Source organism: Portunus trituberculatus, chromosome 31 (assembly GCF_017591435.1).
Source record: "Portunus trituberculatus isolate SZX2019 chromosome 31, ASM1759143v1, whole genome shotgun sequence".
In the NCBI taxonomy this organism is placed as follows: Eukaryota; Metazoa; Arthropoda; class Malacostraca; order Decapoda; family Portunidae; genus Portunus; species Portunus trituberculatus.
In genome coordinates, this window is record NC_059285.1 from 13,558,778 (window position 1) to 13,576,277 (window position 17,500).

The 17,500-nt window shown below is 40.7% G+C and overlaps 2 protein-coding genes across 4 annotated transcripts in view; both read right to left on the minus strand.

Moving 5' to 3' along the window:
• Positions 1–12,852, minus strand: part of LOC123511175 (inner centromere protein A-like) — a 20,481-nt gene extending 7,629 nt beyond the window's left edge. The window contains exons 1-12 of one of the 3 annotated variants that reach the window (XM_045266831.1): positions 12,721–12,852; positions 8,324–8,401; positions 7,548–7,668; positions 7,017–7,084; positions 6,496–6,650; positions 4,232–5,890; positions 3,760–3,814; positions 3,216–3,269; positions 2,632–2,766; positions 1,982–2,190; positions 926–1,124; positions 389–597 (exon numbers count right to left, since the gene is read on the minus strand). In XM_045266831.1, the coding sequence (XP_045122766.1) occupies positions 389–597; positions 926–1,124; positions 1,982–2,190; positions 2,632–2,766; positions 3,216–3,269; positions 3,760–3,814; positions 4,232–5,890; positions 6,496–6,650; positions 7,017–7,084; positions 7,548–7,668; positions 8,324–8,401 (2,942 nt within the window). In that variant the 5' untranslated portion in view covers positions 12,721–12,852. Of the gene's footprint in view, positions 1–388; positions 598–925; positions 1,125–1,981; positions 2,191–2,631; positions 2,767–3,215; positions 3,270–3,759; positions 3,815–4,231; positions 5,891–6,495; positions 6,651–7,016; positions 7,085–7,547; positions 7,669–8,323; positions 8,402–10,884; positions 11,058–12,720 lie in introns of those variants that run through there. The other 2 variants (XM_045266830.1, XM_045266829.1) reach the window with 2 other exon arrangements.
• The window catches only part of LOC123511176 (H/ACA ribonucleoprotein complex non-core subunit NAF1-like), an 11,290-nt gene continuing 5,402 nt past the window's right edge, over positions 11,613–17,500 (minus strand). Inside the window, exons 4-7 of the mRNA XM_045266832.1 lie at positions 17,384–17,500; positions 15,805–16,051; positions 14,009–14,138; positions 11,613–13,663 (exon numbers count right to left, since the gene is read on the minus strand). The exon at positions 17,384–17,500 is cut by the window's right edge and continues 32 nt beyond it. Coding sequence (XP_045122767.1) covers positions 12,923–13,663; positions 14,009–14,138; positions 15,805–16,051; positions 17,384–17,500 — 1,235 coding nt within the window. The 3' untranslated portion in view covers positions 11,613–12,922. The remainder of the gene's footprint in view (positions 13,664–14,008; positions 14,139–15,804; positions 16,052–17,383) is intronic.

Below are 17,500 nucleotides of genomic sequence, written 5' to 3' on the forward strand. Positions count from 1 at the left end.
ACTGGTAATTTATACTTATTCTTAATTAACAGTAAATTGCAAGGTAAATGAGACATAAGACAGCAAAAAGGAATCTTTGATGTCTGTTAATAAAAGTTTGAAAGTGGATGTGGATAGTAAAGCTGAGGTGCACATTTCCAGTGGTCTGTTACACTGATCTCTGTGGATACTAGAACAGTAAGACACATTTTGAGTGTTCTGGTTTGTCATTTAAATATAATTAAAGGAAAGACAATTCAGACAACTTTAAAGATCTGAAATTAAAGAATAAGGTGGAATGCAACCAAAAGCTGATGAAATGCCAAATGAATAGAAGGATGTAATAAACTAGGCAAGGACACAGCAGTCTCTCTCACTATTTGTCTGCCACACTCCTCTTATAACTCACAATTTCCTCTGTTCTTCCAAGGCATCTCTTTGCTTTGCAAGGAAATTTTTCCGTTCTTCGTCTAATTTTCTTTCCTCTTGCTCTAGTTTTAGCCTCCTTTCTTCAAGTATTTTTTGCCTTCTTTCTTCAAGTAGTTTTTGCTTTCTCTTCTCTTCCTCTAGTTTTTGTTTCCTCTTTTCTTCTTCCTCTTGTTTCTTCCTTTCTTCCTCCTGGTGTTGAACAAATGGAAGAAACATGCACATAAACCAAATTGTAGAGAATTTCTCTACATTTTATGCCAAAATGCTCTTCCATAATAATAATAATAATATTATTATTATTATTATTATTATTATTATAAGTGATTACAACATACACACTATGATGCACGAAGCAGTACAAATGCTTTGACCCTTCAATATTAAACACCATATAATAATGGTAAAAGCAACAAATATAGCTTGGCTGTCTGTTACAAAATTTAGAAACATTTAGAAACAAGTAAAACAAACATGCACAGCACCTCAAAATAATAAACCAAAACAACATGCACCACACCTCTTTCAATTTGGCTGCTTTCTTTGCTTCCTCGGCCTTCTTCTTGGCCAGCTGCTGTTGTCGTATCCGGTCCTCCTCCTCCCGCTGCCGTGCCTCTCTCTGCTGCCGTTCAAGCTTCTGCTGCTCCTTGGCTGCTGCTGCCATCTGCTCTTTCTTCAGCCGAGCCTCCTTTGCCCGCCGCATCCGCTCCTCATTGCACCTGTGGGAAGGCAAGTCAAGTTATCTTAAGTTCAGTATGTACCACCTCATTCTAGATGCAATCACAGAGAAACCTGGCTGTCCATGCACCTCATCATTCGTTCAATTTGTTAACATAAAATTCAATTCATCATCTGTACGCTTGCCCTGTAACTCGGACAGTGTGGCCTTGTTGGCCACACAGTACAGTCACTTCAGGTCAGTCTTAAGCTAACCTCCTGGAACTGATTGTTTTAACAATGTTCCACTGTAGTTCCTCACAAGCAAATCCACATCTTTCTCAAGTCAAAGTTGTCTTTCCAGCATTGTTCACTTGGATACCAATCTCCTTCCCTGAACTTGAACTATGAGGAAGGTAGAGGTACCTTGCTGGTAAATAGCAGCTCTTTTGTAGTATATTTTTGTAATGGAAACTTAGGGCAATGTTTTACAGATATTCCATAGTTTAAAAATATTTACTAAAGATTGTCTTGTCTAATATGGCATACGAAGATGTTTTTTTCACTTTAGAATTCATACAAATCATAGTGTTATGCCATAATGTGATGTTTTTTTAGATGTTATGATGGCAATATTCACCTATTGGTGGGGAAGAAACCAATTAAGTAGAGCTATCCATGCTTCTTTGCATAAAGTATCAATGCACCACCAGGTACTCACTGTTAATGCATCAAGAAAGACTTCTTCCTCCTCCATCAACAATCTCAAGAACACTAATCTTTCACCCTTCTGAAACTCAAAAGTCCAGGACATCGTAAGACCTCTTTTCCTTTTCTATACTGAGTAACCTATTTACTTGAGCAACAGTACTCCTTTTTTTTTTCCTCATTTATCTTAACAATAGCATGTACACTTCACCTCTTTTTCTCCTCAGCCTTTGCCAGTAGTAGCTGTTCCTTCTTTCTGACAGTCTCCTCTTCATATTTCTGCTTCCTTTGCAGCTCCTGAAGGCGTACTCTCTCCACATCCTCCCTAGTGGGGCGTGCTGGCTGGGTCTTGATGAAGGAAGTGACACCACCAACAATGTTTGCAGGACGGCGGCCCTCACTTGGGGTCCCTACTGTCTTCTGGAGCACAGGGAGGGGAGAGAGAAAAAATAAATAAATAAATAAATAAATAAATAAAATAAAATGAAATGAGAGGAAAGGCTTGGAGGGTACGAGCCTCACACAAGCTTTTCCTCCTAACTTCACATGAAACCCTGGCCAATCATCTCCAGCATAAGTTGGCCAGTGTTAGTGGGGATTGAATTGATTCAGCAGCCCTCTCCCGACAAATGCAATGGCAGGCATTGTAGAGTTGTTGCAAAAGCTGAGCCTGCTGACCCCTTTAATCAGAAACAGCAGCCTTTCTTGGTGTCATTTTTTTAATATACACTGAAATTATTACTGCATAGGTTATGCAGAGTTAGGCAACATTTTATTGACATACAAAAATATTCTAGACTTGCTAATTTGTGTAAAATTCTGACATTAGGAGACTTATTGTTTGTGAAACACTTCACTCACCTTCATAATCTTCCTGTGCTCTGAGGAGGAGGAGGAGGAGGAGGAAGAGGAGAGGAATGGCTGCATCCTGAATATAACATTTGGTGTGACCCTTCCTGAACTGCCACTCACCACTGGAAGTCTGGCCTGCAACACCTGCAATGAATAGTTTAAAAAAGAGAATTATAGGTCAGGTGAGAGGGCAGAGGGAAGAACTCTTAAAGATTAACTTTAGTTAGTGATTTCAAAGATGTAGGCTTGCAAAGCGAGTCTGGAGGGCAATCAAAGCTGATAGGCAAATTTATAGAGCCTCCACAACTGTACATGCTGTGTTTGCTCTTACTACAAAACATGAATTTTGTATTCCTTTCAAAATATTTTTCCAAGTAAAATACTTGTACGTACAATCAAGTACATAATTTTATAAATATATTTTATACTTGAATGAGTTTATTCTGCATATCATGTTCTAATTTTACTTTGCTCTCAGGTCTACAAAGGCAATGCAATAATTACTTAACATCCTAAATAGCTCAACAATTGGGTGAAAATTAACTAGGACAGAGAGCACCAATGGTGACAATTGACAGAAGAGTAACACTCACCTTGCCTGTCTTGTCTGGGGAGTGGCGGACAACACGCAATGGGGAAAGTAACACCTGCAACACACAGGGCTGATGTCATCACCAATAGCCTACCCACCCCATCTTTGTCCTACATTAACTATGCCAACACTGGATAACTAGTATTCTGCATTAGTTGGGTGGCAGAATCACAGGTCCTTGGCTGAAGTCCAAGGACTGTACTAGATATTATATAATCATTAAAGGTCCACCCTAGTTAGGAAGAGAACTTAATTTAAATTATGACTCAAACATAACAAAGTTAGCATCCATTATGACTCAAGCATAAAGTTAGCATCCAAGTTGAGTTAATGTCTTGAGGCATTGACTCCACTAACTCCAAATATGAATGATAAATCTCATAAGAAATGGTAAGAAATTCATAAAACACAAACACACACCAATCAATCTTTCAGTCTTTTAACTCCACACAGTGACAATAATCTGCAATTATTTTCTATATTGTCACCATTTAGTATATAATTTACTTCAAATAAATCATCACCAGAGAAGAGTAGCAACACACCTCTGCTGCTAGGGGGTCCTTGCCACCATCCTTGCTTGAGTGCCCCGCCAACCTCCTGTAAAGAGACAGCAGGATGATGATTCTTTGTATCACAACTACAGTCTTAAGCAAAACTATTATCCAAGACAACATTCTTAAAGCACAAACCACTTGTGATGAATAAATGTTGAAAGTAATGTTAGATTATACAAGCATAAAGACTTCCAGGAAGTCTAGTACAGGAGATAAGGAGACAGGATATGGTGAAGTGCAGTACAAGATGACTTGAGGTCTGGAATAAAATGACTGGCCAAGATGAAATAGAATGAACACCAAGAACGAGGATAAATCTATGTAGACCCGTGAGAGTGGAGGAAGTCAGGTGGAGGGGGTGATTAGACTTGCCCAATAATAGTAATGTGTTACCTGGAGACCCCTTGCATATAGAACCCTGGAAGGGGAAGGTATTTGGCTTGTCTAACAAAAGCAATACCTGTTAGCTGGGGAGCCCTTGCTTGGACTGTGAGAGCGTACAGAACCCACAGGGGAGTGACAGGCACGCTGGAAGTTTTCAGAGGCAGGGAATCTCCCAGGACTTAGGTGAGGTTGCTGTAGCTTGGACATCTTGGAGCGAGTTATCCTGGCGGGCCGGGCAGAGGATTCCTCTGAAGACAAAGATTCAACTGAACTCCAGCCACCTCTTTTTGTTCCAAGGCTGAACATCCCTGAATCCTTAGCACTAGTGTGCCTTGTGCCTCTCCCAGGACTCTCTGGTGGCTGGTGTTGGTGTGTGGTCATGTCTTGCGTGATCTGTGATCTGACCTTGTCCTCATCTTCAGTTCTAGGTCTCATGGTGGTGGATTCTTGAGAACTAACAGGTGGCTCCATCTCTCTGGCCTTCTGCTTGGTGCGAGTGACTCGTGGGGCAGGCTGAGGCAAATCTGGCGAGGAAGGTGGGTGTTCCTTCTCAATGGCTCTCTGTTTAGTGCGGGTAACCCTCGGAGCAGGAGCAGTGGGATGCTGAAGGACATTTTCTTGAGGAAGAATGCCATCTTGTGCGTCAATGGCTCTCTGCTTGGTGCGTGTAACTCTTGGGGCAGGAGCAAATGGCTGTGGAACATTTACTGGGGGAGGTACAGTACTCTGTATTTCAAGGGCTCTCTGCTTGGTGCGTGTAACCCTTGTCACCGGGGCAGCTGGCGGTTCAGGTGGGCTGTCTGAGAGAGTTGGAATCTCTTGCACTTTGATAATTTTCTGTTTGGTTCTTGTAACTCTTGGGACAGAGACAGTGGGAGACTGAGGACAGCTGTCTAAGGAAGCATCTTGTGCTGCCATGGCTCTTTGCTTAGTGTGAGTGACTCTAGAAGCCGGGGCACAGTGACTCTGGAGCAAGGAGCCTGAGGTTAGTGACTCCTGAATTTCAACATCTTTCTTGGAGCATGTAGCTACTGGAGCAGAGACAGAGGACGCTTGGGGAATGTTGTTTGGAAGAGGTGAATCCCCTTTCTTTTTCTCAGTGCCACTCTCTGATTTTTGCCCTTCTGGTAAGTCCAGCACCAACTCTATGTCTTGCTCTTCCTCTGACTCACCTGCAGATGCACATTCCTCAAAACTCTCATCCAACTGCAGGTGCATCTCTTCCTCATCCTGTGGATGCACCTCAGGTTCTACTGTTGCAGTGTTTCTGTTTTGAGACCTATCGCCTGCACCTTCCTCCTGAATTTTTTTATTTTCTGTGTTCTCTTGAACATTAATGCATTTTAGAGAAATGTCTGGGGATTTACTAACTACTTCATTGGAAGATATTGTAGAACTAGTTTCCATATGGAGTGAACCCGAGTCTGACGGTGGGAAACTATGATTCTGAAGGGTGTCCTTCGGTGAGGTAGTGCCTTCTCTTTGTTGGAGGGTAACTTCCTTTTCTGAGGAAATCAAATCATTCTGTGAGGAGCTGTCACCATCTCGTAAAGATGTATTTTTGTCATTCTGAAGAGAAATAGAAGCTTTCTTTGGAGAGTTGGTGTCTTTCTGGAGTGTACTGAACCTCTTGGGCTTTATAGCTTCCTTAGAATTCCCACGAGAGCTTCTTGGACTGGAGGACGTGGCACGTTCACATCTTGATACTGGGGACTTATCTGGCTCATCACCAGGGCTGTAAATACAAGAAGCAAGAGTTAACTGCTTTTCCTTACTATATGCCTGCCATCCTTTCTTTTTTCTTCCCTATGGTCAGAATGCTTACATAAAATAATCAATCCACCTGTACATACAGCATGGTGGCAACCTCTTAGATTGGCACTGGCAAGGCACTGCACACACACACACACACACACACACGCACGTGTAGTGTAGTTGTTAGCAAGCTCGACTCACACTCAAAAGGGTCCGGGTTCGAGTCCCGGAGGCGGCGAGGCAAATGGGCAAGCCTCTTAATGTATAGCCCCTGTTCACCTAGCAGTAAATAGGTACGGGATGTAACTCGAGGGGTTGTGGCCTCACTTTCCCGGTGTGTGGAGTGTGTTGTGGTCTCAGTCCTACCCGAAGATTGGTCTATGAGCTCTGAGCTCGCTCCGTAATGGGGAAGACTGGCTGGGTGACCAGCAGGAAACCGAGGTGAATTACACACACACACACACACACACACACACACACACACACACACACACTCCTAGCTCCACTGGCCCCTGGTGGAAAGGGAATTGATCCCCTCTCCATTGCCATGAACCTAGTTATTCTTAACAAAACTGGAAAACTTGCCTGGAGGGAGATGGAGAGACATCAAAGTGAAGATTCTTGTGGGTCTTTGCTTTGATGGCAGTGGATGGCAGAACCTGGTCGATGGGTGAGGACGGCCTACGCAGCTTCTTCACTCGATCCAAGCGTATCTGCTCCTGAATTTTTTCACTCGCCAGCTGGTCAAAATTGCACATGACAGTGAGATGGAGCAAGGGAAGGGTGGAAATAGGTGCAGTAGACTTTGAGAGGGACTTTCAGCTCTTACTTACTGGATTAACTAGAATTTTTTTTTCTTCAATTAATACATTTTTTTACAAATATACAAATATTTTGTACTTTTAAAACAAACTACAAAACCCATTTACCTGTAACTGCAAATTTGTAATCTAACTTTCAAAAGGAAAATTCAACTACATTTGTAAATCAGATCAGAGCAAAAATTTTATTCATTTCTCATTGCAAAATTGATGATAAACTTTCTCAAACAAACTTTGCCTTTATTTTTTAACGCAAACATGCTGGCTGCAGTGGCTGACCCTCACCTTGGAGCAGAGGCGGCCTTGGCGTGACGGACGGGCACTGGCAGGCGGAGGCATGTTTTCTGCATCCTCTGGATATGCAAAGAAGCAAAAAATTTGATACAAATGTAACTAAACCACAAACAAAACCTTTATATCAAACATAATCTGTTCATGCAACAAATAAAGACAAATAAAACGAGGAATATTATGAACATGCTTTCATGGTAGAATATATAAACACTACGGAAACTTATGCCCTTCTATGTACAACTGTATGTCCATGACAACACCATAAGTAGGAAGGATCTCAATGTGTGTGTGTGTGTGTGTGTGTGTGTGTGTGTGTGTGTGTGTGTGTGTGTGTGTGTGTGTGTGAGAGAGAGAGAGAGAGAGAGAGAGAGAGAGAGAGAGAGAGAGAGAGAGAGAGAGAGAGAGAGAGAGAGAGAGAGAGAGAGAGAGAGAGAGAGAGAGAGAGAGAAACAATATGTTCATCTAGAGTAGACTTATAAGGAAAAAGACCATTACAGTACTCCACCACACCCCCATCAGCACCTTTCAAGACTCTCCTGGTCCTCTTGGGAGCTGAGGGAGTCTTGGGCAGCATGACCAGATCAGCCGTGACAAAGGTCTGCCGGGCCTCAGCCACCACCTCCTCCAGCCACAAGAAGTGTTGCTGTGGAATAAGACATGGTTCAGCACTCTCACTATGATGGATTTGTATTTGAATTGTCCTTTCAAATATCAATTAACTTATCATGTACTTCTTAATATCTTTGCTAGTTGTTCTCAAACTCTGTTGCTCCGTGGTGCATTAATAGTACATCTGGCACTTCCAGGAGCACACCAACCCTCAGGTCAATGTAGTGCAGGCCTACTGAAAGGCACAAACTTCAGAACAAAAACTTATCTAGGAAAATTACAGTACACTTTAGTGGTGGCTGTGGCATATAGTTTGTGAAGCACTCAATGATCTCTGCATATTTCTTAAGCAACAAATATGCTTCAATACCATTACATTATCAACCTTCCTATCATACCCTAATATCCTTCCAATTCAGATATCACACATTTCTTATTTACCATTTATATCTCCTTCAGGCAAAGGTTATGAATAATTGTCAACAAAAACATTAACTAGTCACGAATGCTCCATTGTAGATCAATTATTGTTGGTTGTATATCATTTGCACCCATTAAGTACAGACAAAATCAAGGATCAATGGTAAATTTACAAGAATAAAAGTGTAATTATTGACAGCTGCTCAATTGTTCACACTATGCACTATTGTCCTTTGCAAGTTACTACATCCAGTGGATGAGCGCCTCACCTCAAAAGAATCACTGGTTTCCTGGATCATATCACTGGCCCTTTGAAAGAGCCTGTGCAAAGGCTTCATGCCGGCCATCTGCAAAGGAAAAATAAATGCTTAAATTACGGACATTTATCTTTCTTCATTAACCTCTAATTTCCAATCTATGGAACATCACCTTTCCTCTACTAAACCTCATCTGTTCCTCAATGAAATACACATGTCTGAGGGAACTGAATGTGGCCCCTTCTTTATTCCCTCCTTACTTTACTCTCATTCTCAATCCCAAAGCCTCACTGCACATGACTTTCCACTTTCTTTCACCCCTATTCTATCCACCTATTCAATGCAAGAAGAATTAATCCTTATTTTCAGTCATTCATTCCCTTTTCTGATGACTCTGGAACTTCCTGTCTGCTTCTGCACCTATTTCCTCCTTCCTGTGACTTGGAAGTCTTTGAAGGTTGTGGTTTCAAGACACTTATACTCCATTTTTTTTCTTGCTACAAGTTATCAACCAACCTTAATTATTTAACAACTGTATTTCTAATTCCCTCAGTTGTTGCACTGCAAGTGAATGATGAACAAAACTAACCAAGGCCAATGGAGAGAGAGAAAGAGAAGACAGTTATAGTTGTGTTGTTTCCTGTCATCAATACCCAGCACCCAACTGTAATCTTTATCCTTCATCACAATATTAAGACCCTATTCCTCCAACTAGTGGTGCTCTACCGGGCATCTGTTCTTGGATATAAAATTATGAATGTACAAATATGACTAATGCTTTGCAGAATATACTATAACAATACTGTTAAATGAATTTTCACACACACACGCACACATGCACACACACCACAGATATACTATATACTAATATAAAAACAACCATACGAACAAATTACATATAAATAGTTACTATTTGGATTACATAATGTAGTGTTAAATTACAGGCATAGCTGACATATCAATAGACATCCCTGAACAGAAATGTTTTAAGTCTTTTCTTAAAAAGTACAATGCTATTGCTGGCCTATTATACAGTCTTGCAGCACACACTTGAAAGGCTCTCAAACCAATATCTGAGTTACACCTTGGCACATTTAGCCAGTACTCATCTGCTGCATGCCTTGCTACTACACTAGTACTGACCTCAAAGACGTGCAACAATTGTCTTGGATAAACAGGCTTTCCAATATTCATGACTTGTAGTACATAGATTTTACAAACAATTCAAGCTTTTATCGGCAACCAATGTAGACCAATAAGTACAGGTGTTGTTCTGCCGTGAGGTGACGTGTTTTATTACCCTAACAGCCATAATTGTTCATTAGTCATAATTTTTCTTGAGTTGATAGTTTGGCAATTTATAATAAAAGAGTTGCTGTGGTCCAACTTTGTTATTATATTATTCTGAATCAGAATCTTGACAGAATATTAGTTCAAATATCTCCTTATAAAGGCAATATTCCTCAGATTGTAGTATGCCATTCTCATAACCTCATTTATCAGATCATATAAGTTCAAATACTTATCAACTATAACTTCCAAATACCTACTAACTTTATCAGATTACTAGATATTTGTACCTTTTACATTTAAACTTTATGCTTCATTAACCCTTCCAACAGCGCACTTTCTGCCAACAAACATTGTCTTATCTTCACTTAATTTAAATGATTGACTTTATCCAACCTCTAATATCAGTCATAACTCTTGTCAATGCATTTCCTGTATCCAAAAATATTACTAAGTCAACCAAAGTTGAAGAGTCAAGATTAGTTTTATTTCTAAGTAATACTTTTCTTGGACTTTGTATTTCTCTGAACATCAATCATGAATGTAACAAATCTATGACAAAAAGATGTGGCAAGATCTGGCTCAACTTCCAAGGTGATGAATTCCTGCTAACCTACTGTCACAAAAGACTAGGTCCAGTATGTATCCTGAGTGAAAGGTGGGAACATTAACTTTATTTGGGGACTGCCGAGTTGACAACATTGATCATGTCCATTAAAGTTTAAACATTATTGATCATTCGCATCATCAATTCTAACATTAAAATTCACAAGTAAAGAAATGCTCAATGAAAGCAAAATGGGTCGTCTGCGGAGGTCAGTAAACTACAATAATCGTTTGGTATTGCCTAATAATCAATTTCCCTCTGAATCATTTGGAAAGACTTACCTGTCACTATCGCCCTATACCTGCCAGTACAAGCTCATGAAAACACAACGTATTTCCAAGTCCCTGGTACATACCTACGTTAATGGTGGAAGACACAATGAACCATGGGAATAAATAGGAACTTCCCTAAAAGTTGTGACAGGCAAAATTCCTTGACCCACAAACAGCCCTGACGAGTAGACTAAGCCAGGATGAAAAAAACAAAGTGGAGAAACTAAAGCAAGAAACTATGGCGATTGAAGTTAAGCAGATCAAGAGACTAAGACCGACAGAGGCAACCAAAGTAAAGAAACCAAGGCACAAAGATAAACACACTCCGCCATCACCGCAGCCAAGGCACACAAAATTTGAAAACCCGCTAATGAAATGTAATCTTGCCAGTTCTTATGACATACCGTGCCCATTTCTTTCCCTGAACACTACGCAGCACTTCACCACAGGCTAGGAAGGGAATCAGAGGTGCAGGGGCGTGGAACAACAGAGGGAAGCGGATTCACAGTCGCCACCTCCACTCCACCCCGGGCCACAGTTCAAACTACTCCGCGCCGTTACGTTACTCCCGCGAGCCGAGACTGTTGCGCGACGAATAGGAGGGGAAGAGACCTCACGCCCCTGGACATAATTTTTTGGGGAGTAGTTTTAGAATATATCATTGTTGTTGCTTATTAGTAAAAAAAAAAAAAAAAAGTTAGATATACTGGATTACTTTCGGACTTAATAATCACAGTAATAAAAGCAATAGTGACCACTGACCACCATCAGGAAGGATTCACTTTTTTTCTTTTTACCTGGAGTTCTCAATTTTTTTTTTTTTCGTTAAAAAGAATCCCTTGAGTTAAAAGACCATTTACCGGGCTTCTACCCGAACCACCAGCATCTGACATCAGATGATGTCAATTTAGTGACTGACACCGACTCAATATGCAATGGTATACTACAAAGGATATTATTAGATCTGACATCTAAGTACCCCTAACAATCTTGTGAACCCCTGGAGTTTTGCAAACCTCACATTGAGAACCCCTGGTCTAAACAAAAATAGTAAATAGACGCTTAGAGATGAAACGCAGAATGAAAAAAAAAATTGACTCCAAAACGCGGAAATAATGAAAATACCAGCGGAGACACTTCATTTCAGTTTATAGCCGCCTTATGTACAGAGAGTATCATTCAGCAAGTTTCATTGGTCATATTTGACCAACACCAGGCATCATTTTGATGCAGAATGTCTTAACCAGGTTATGGTATATGTCTGTTTTTTTTTTTTTTTATGTGGCAACCATTAAACAAATTAAAATAACCAATGTTTCTGCACGTCTTTTTCAATCTGAAAAGTATCGGCCATATATAATTATTGTTATTCAACTGACAATATCACAAGGCCTGGAAGACCAGCTATTCACTTCTAAATAGCATAACTTCACAAGATGCAACATAGAAAAAAAAAAAATTATATATATATATATATATATATATATATATATATATATATATATATATATATATATATATATATATATATATTACACAACAAACATGGCATTAGAAAAGAATGTGTGGTTGAATACCGGGACAGTAGCTACCATACAGGTCCAGCCAGCCATACTGTGTACTGCATCAATAAATATTGGATACAAACTGCTTCCCTTTCTCTCCATCTGCTCTCTCCAGTATTTCTTACACAAAAGTTTCATCTTTTAACACTAAACCATTGATAAATAAAGTTATTTGCCAGGACCTCCTGATATCAGAAGCCTATCATAGTAATGGTAGGAAATGCATTAGGCAGTAAACAATACATAACCTAAATCAACCACACCTTACAAACAACATCTGCATGTACAATTTCACAAACATTAACATACATTGTATAATACAAATAAATGTACATGTAGACTTTGATTTCTTTGGTCTTCTAAAACTGGATTGTTTCTTTTTGATCATCCATCACCCAGTATGAGTACTGAAGCATCCACTTCCTTCATAAATGATCACCTGTGAATGACTGGCTTCAAATGTTGTCAATGGGACACAAAGGGCATATCCATCTTATTATCATTACTACTACTACTACATATTATTATTATTATTAGTTATTATTTTATTTATTTATTCTTTTTTATACAGGCATTGCTAGCAACAAAAATTAGAAAATAATGGTGATATCATATCTGACTGTTAACAGAAGCCCTCACTGTCAGCCAATACTTGCTAATGAGGCAAACACTGACCTATTCCTTCTGATCCCTCCAATGGTCAGATGCTGCCTGTATGGGTTCAGTGACTTGTCAGCCTCAGCATGATGGGTGATTGCTGTGTAACGTGCTCCACTACTTGCAGTTACCAGCTGGTGGAGTGAAATCATACAGGCCAACATAAGAGCTGTAAGTAATGGAGTGATACAATATGATAAAGACTACCAATGATCTGGGTCTAGCAGTGTGGGTGAGGCTGTGATAGTGGGTAAGGTGGAGGACCTGGAATGTTAGGTGGAGGTAACGACATGCCTTGGGGAGGTGGATGAGTCATGCTGTGGATGGGAGATGGGGGTGGGGGAGGAACAGAAAACATATTGTGTGAAGGAAAATGTGGAGGCATACCCCATCCTCCCTGCTGTGGGGGTGGTGGAGGTGGCATCATGGAGGGATTGGGTGGAGGATGCGGAGATAAAAATTCCCTCCCAAATCCAGATTCTCCACCAAACACTACATTTTCTCCCCACTGAGGGGTTGGAGGAGGTGGAGGTGGTGGTGGGGGAGGAGGAGGAGGAGGATGATGGTGAGGATGTCCTGCTGGAGGTGGGGGCATACATCCAAACCCTGCCTCTCCTCTGTGATGGGGTGGTAGGGGAGGCTCACTGCTAAACTGTGATGGAGGTGGCAGTCCGCTGTGGAAGGGAGGTGGGGGTGGCTGTGGGAATGGCCCTTGAGATGGAAGATTAGGATGTGGAGAAGGTGGGGCCATGCATTGTGTTGGAGGGGGTTGTGCAGTAAATGGAGGGGGACTGAAAAAGTGGGTGGGGGGTGGCATGGAGGTTGGATGGTTGGAGGAGTGGAGACGGAACGGGTTGTGGTTTGGTCCTCGATGTCTCTTCCTGTGCGGCTGTGAATCCCAGCTGGTGTTTCCATTATTGTTGTTGTTGCTGTTGTTATTGTTGCTGTTGTTATTATTAGTCTGCAAAAAAAATAAATAAATAAAATTAAATTTAAAAAAAAAAAAAATAATAATAATAATAATAACAATAACAATTCCACTCTCTCTTTTTTTATAGCTTAATATCACCTCATTCTTACATTTACTGCCTTCTTTTCTTTTGCTCTATATCAGGCTGTAGTACCATTGCATATCATTCTTTCCTGACCTCACCAGTCCCCATGTTATTCTACAAGACATAAAACTTCCTCACATTGATCCCTCACAGGCTGCCACAAATACAAGCCCTTCATTACTATAACCAAGCATTACATTCCAAGGAAAGTAAGGTGGTATGTGGCAAGGTGAGGTAGGGCAGCACCTTACCCTTGAGCCAGCATTGCGGGAACGGTTGCGGCGACGCGCACGAGCTTCTTCTTCATCATCGGAGAAATCTGAGATCTCTCCAGGAGCAAGTTCATTTCCTTGCAGTCCAGAAGCATCACTTCCACGACACCTAAGACACAAAGGTGAGAGATATAGTCGGACAGATGGAAAATTCACAATGATAATTGTACATATAAAATTTTTAAATCTATTTCTAATTTCTAAAAAGACACATCACCTGTCTACGACTCAATATGTAGCAAATGCACACACACACACACACACACACACACACACACACACACACACACACACACACACACACACACACACACACACACACACACATACACACACACACTGAGAGGCTACAAAAAATGGCTACAAGAATGGTCCCAGAACTTGAAGGGATGACATATGAGGAGAGACTAAAGGCTATGGATCTACCAACCTTGGAACAAAGAAGGGAGAGAGGAGACCTGATACAAGTCTATAAATTGATCAACGGAATGGACCAAGTGGATAATGAGAAACTGATCCTGAGAGAAGAATATGACACCCGAAGCACAAGATCGCATAGTAAAAAGCTGAGAAAGGGAAGATGTCTGAGAGATATAAAAAATATAGTTTCCCGCAGAGATGTATTGAGACGTGGAACAGTTTAGATGAAGTAGTGTCTGCAACGAGTGTGCACACTTTTAAAATAAGATTGGATAAGTGTAGATATGGAGACGGGGCCACACGAGCATAAAGCCCAGGCCCTGTAAAACTACAACTAGGTAAATACAACTAGGTAAATACACACACACGCCCGGTAGCTCAGTGGTTAGAGCGCTGGCTTCACAAGCCAGAGGACCGGGGTTCGATTCCCCGGCCGGGTGGAGATATTTGGGTGTGTCTCCTTTCACGTGTAGCCCCTGTTCACCTAGCAGTGAGTAGGTACGGGATGTAAATTGAGGAGTTGTGACCTTGTTGTCCCGGTGTGTGGTGTGTGCCTGGTCTCAGGCCTATCCGAAGATCGGAAATAATGAGCTCTGAGCTCGTTCCGTATGGTAACGTCTGGCTGTCTCGTCAGAGACTGCAGCAGATCAAACAGTGAAACACACACACTTGGAAGTGACGATGGCAGAAAACAATCAACTAGTAAGCCACATTGATAGAATTTTCAGAGAGACATATAATTTGCTAAGGAATATTGGATTAGCATTTCACTATATGGACAAAGAAATGATGAAGAAATTGATAAGTACTAAAATAACACCCAAATTGGAATATGCAGGAGTGGTGTGGGCCCCCCATAAAAAGAAACACATAAAGAAATTGGAAAGACTACAAAAAATAGCTACAAGACTGGTTCCAGAATTTAGAGGGATGACATATAAGGTGAGACTAAAAGCTATGGATCTACCAACCCTGGAATAGAAAAGAGAGAGAGGGGATCTGATACAAGTTTATAAAATTGATTAACGGAATGGATCAAGTGGATAATGAGAAACTAATCCTGAGAGAATATGACATTAGAAGTACAAGATCGCATAGTAAGAAACTGAGGAAGGGAAGATGTCTGAGAGATGTTAAAAAATATAGTTTCCCGCAAAGATGTGTTGAGACTTGGAACAGTTTAAGTGAAGAAGTGGTGTCAGCAACAAGTGTGCATAGTTTTAAAGAAAAATTGGAAAAGTGTAGATATGGAGATGGGGCCACACGAGCATAAAGCCCACGCCCTGTAAAACTACAACTAGTTAAATACAACTAGGTAAATACACACACACACACACACACACACACACACACACCTCAGCAGCTCCTCCACCTCAACATAGTGGGTGTGTTCATTTGAGGAAGGTGCAAAGAACACCTCTTCCCCCAGCTTTGCCCCACTCTGGGTTGCATCCTCTGCTGAGTTAAAACGAACCACGTAAAGCGGCTGCGTCACAGGACCAAACACGTCAAACACTTGGCCAAGGGACTGCCTCTCTGGACCAACAAACAGCACCGAGTCCAGGTCCAGTGCAGGGATGCCAGGGAAGCTCTCCACCACCACTGCATAGGAGAGGTTGACTATAGTGTGACTGAGATGGTGGTGGTGAGGGAGGAAATGTTAGCAGATGATGGCACAGTAGTAGTAAGATGGATGAGGCTAATGATAGGAAATGTTAGCAGTTGATGGCAGGGTAGTAGTAGGATAGATAAAGCTAATGATAGGAAATGTTAGCAGTTGATGCCAGGGTAGTAGTAGGATAGATGAGGCTAATGATAGGAAATGTCAGCAGATGATGGCAGGGTAGCAGTAAGATAGATGAGGCTAATGATAGGAAATGTCAGCAGATGATGGCAGGGTAGTAGTAGAACAGATGAGGCTAATGATACAGGGATCAGGATAACAAGATACAAGGAATACAATAAATTAAACCACAATTATCATGTCCACTGACACACCTGGAAAAAAAAAGATCATATTTGTGCAGTGCTTATACTCAGTAACTGGTTGTTATGATCACTTTAAAGCAGGGGTGTCAAACACGCTGAAAGCATGCGCCCGCCACACTACTACGTGCGGCCAGCACACCAGGAACTAAGGTAAATGATGCTTCCTTTTCTTTACTGGTTTATCTTTTGGTTACGTGTGTGCAAACGCGAGTGAAGGTAGAATATATTATTATTATTATTATTATTATTATTATATAATTACCTAATTATTATTATTATTATTATTATTATTATTATTATTATTATTATATAATTACCTATTATTATTATTATTATTATTATTATTATTATTATTATTATTATTATTATTATTATTATTATTATGGTCATACGTGATTATCTGGCCCGCACATTGAATGTGAAGGTGAAATCTGGCCCCTTGGGATAAATGAGTTTGACACCCCTGCTTTAAAGGGACTATGTTGAAAGCTGTTGGTGCTGCCACAAACATAATAAAAGCATTTTATCTATTAAAGCCTGGCATAAAACTTTCATTTCCACTTTATCTTCACAGTTTCTTTCTGTAATTAAATTAAAAGTTTCCTTCCTGAACGTTCTATTATGGATTTGTAGACATTCAATATTCTTCTCCTAAGTCTATTACATCCACACTCTATCTCCTATTTTCCAATGATTTTAGTCAATTTGTACTATTCACTCTGCATTTTCCATGTCTTTTCTCAATTATTGAAACATTTAGACATTAGAGAACACACAAATAAGCCACAACATTCTTCACTTCTGATCTTTCTAAAAATTTCCTTCCTTTACAGTTCATCTACCCTACCACACCTCTCAGTCTTTGTTTCTCTTCACCTTTCTCTCTCTCGCTACTATATCACTACTCAACTGACCTCTCTCTTAACCCCCTGCTCGTCCACTCACCCTGCTGCATCACCACACTGTGCACTGTGCCCACCAGCTTGCTTTCCTCTGGTGAGATGGTGATCTTCAGGTCCTGGATAGGTGGCAGATCATCCAGAGTGAGCTCCCCTGGGGTGA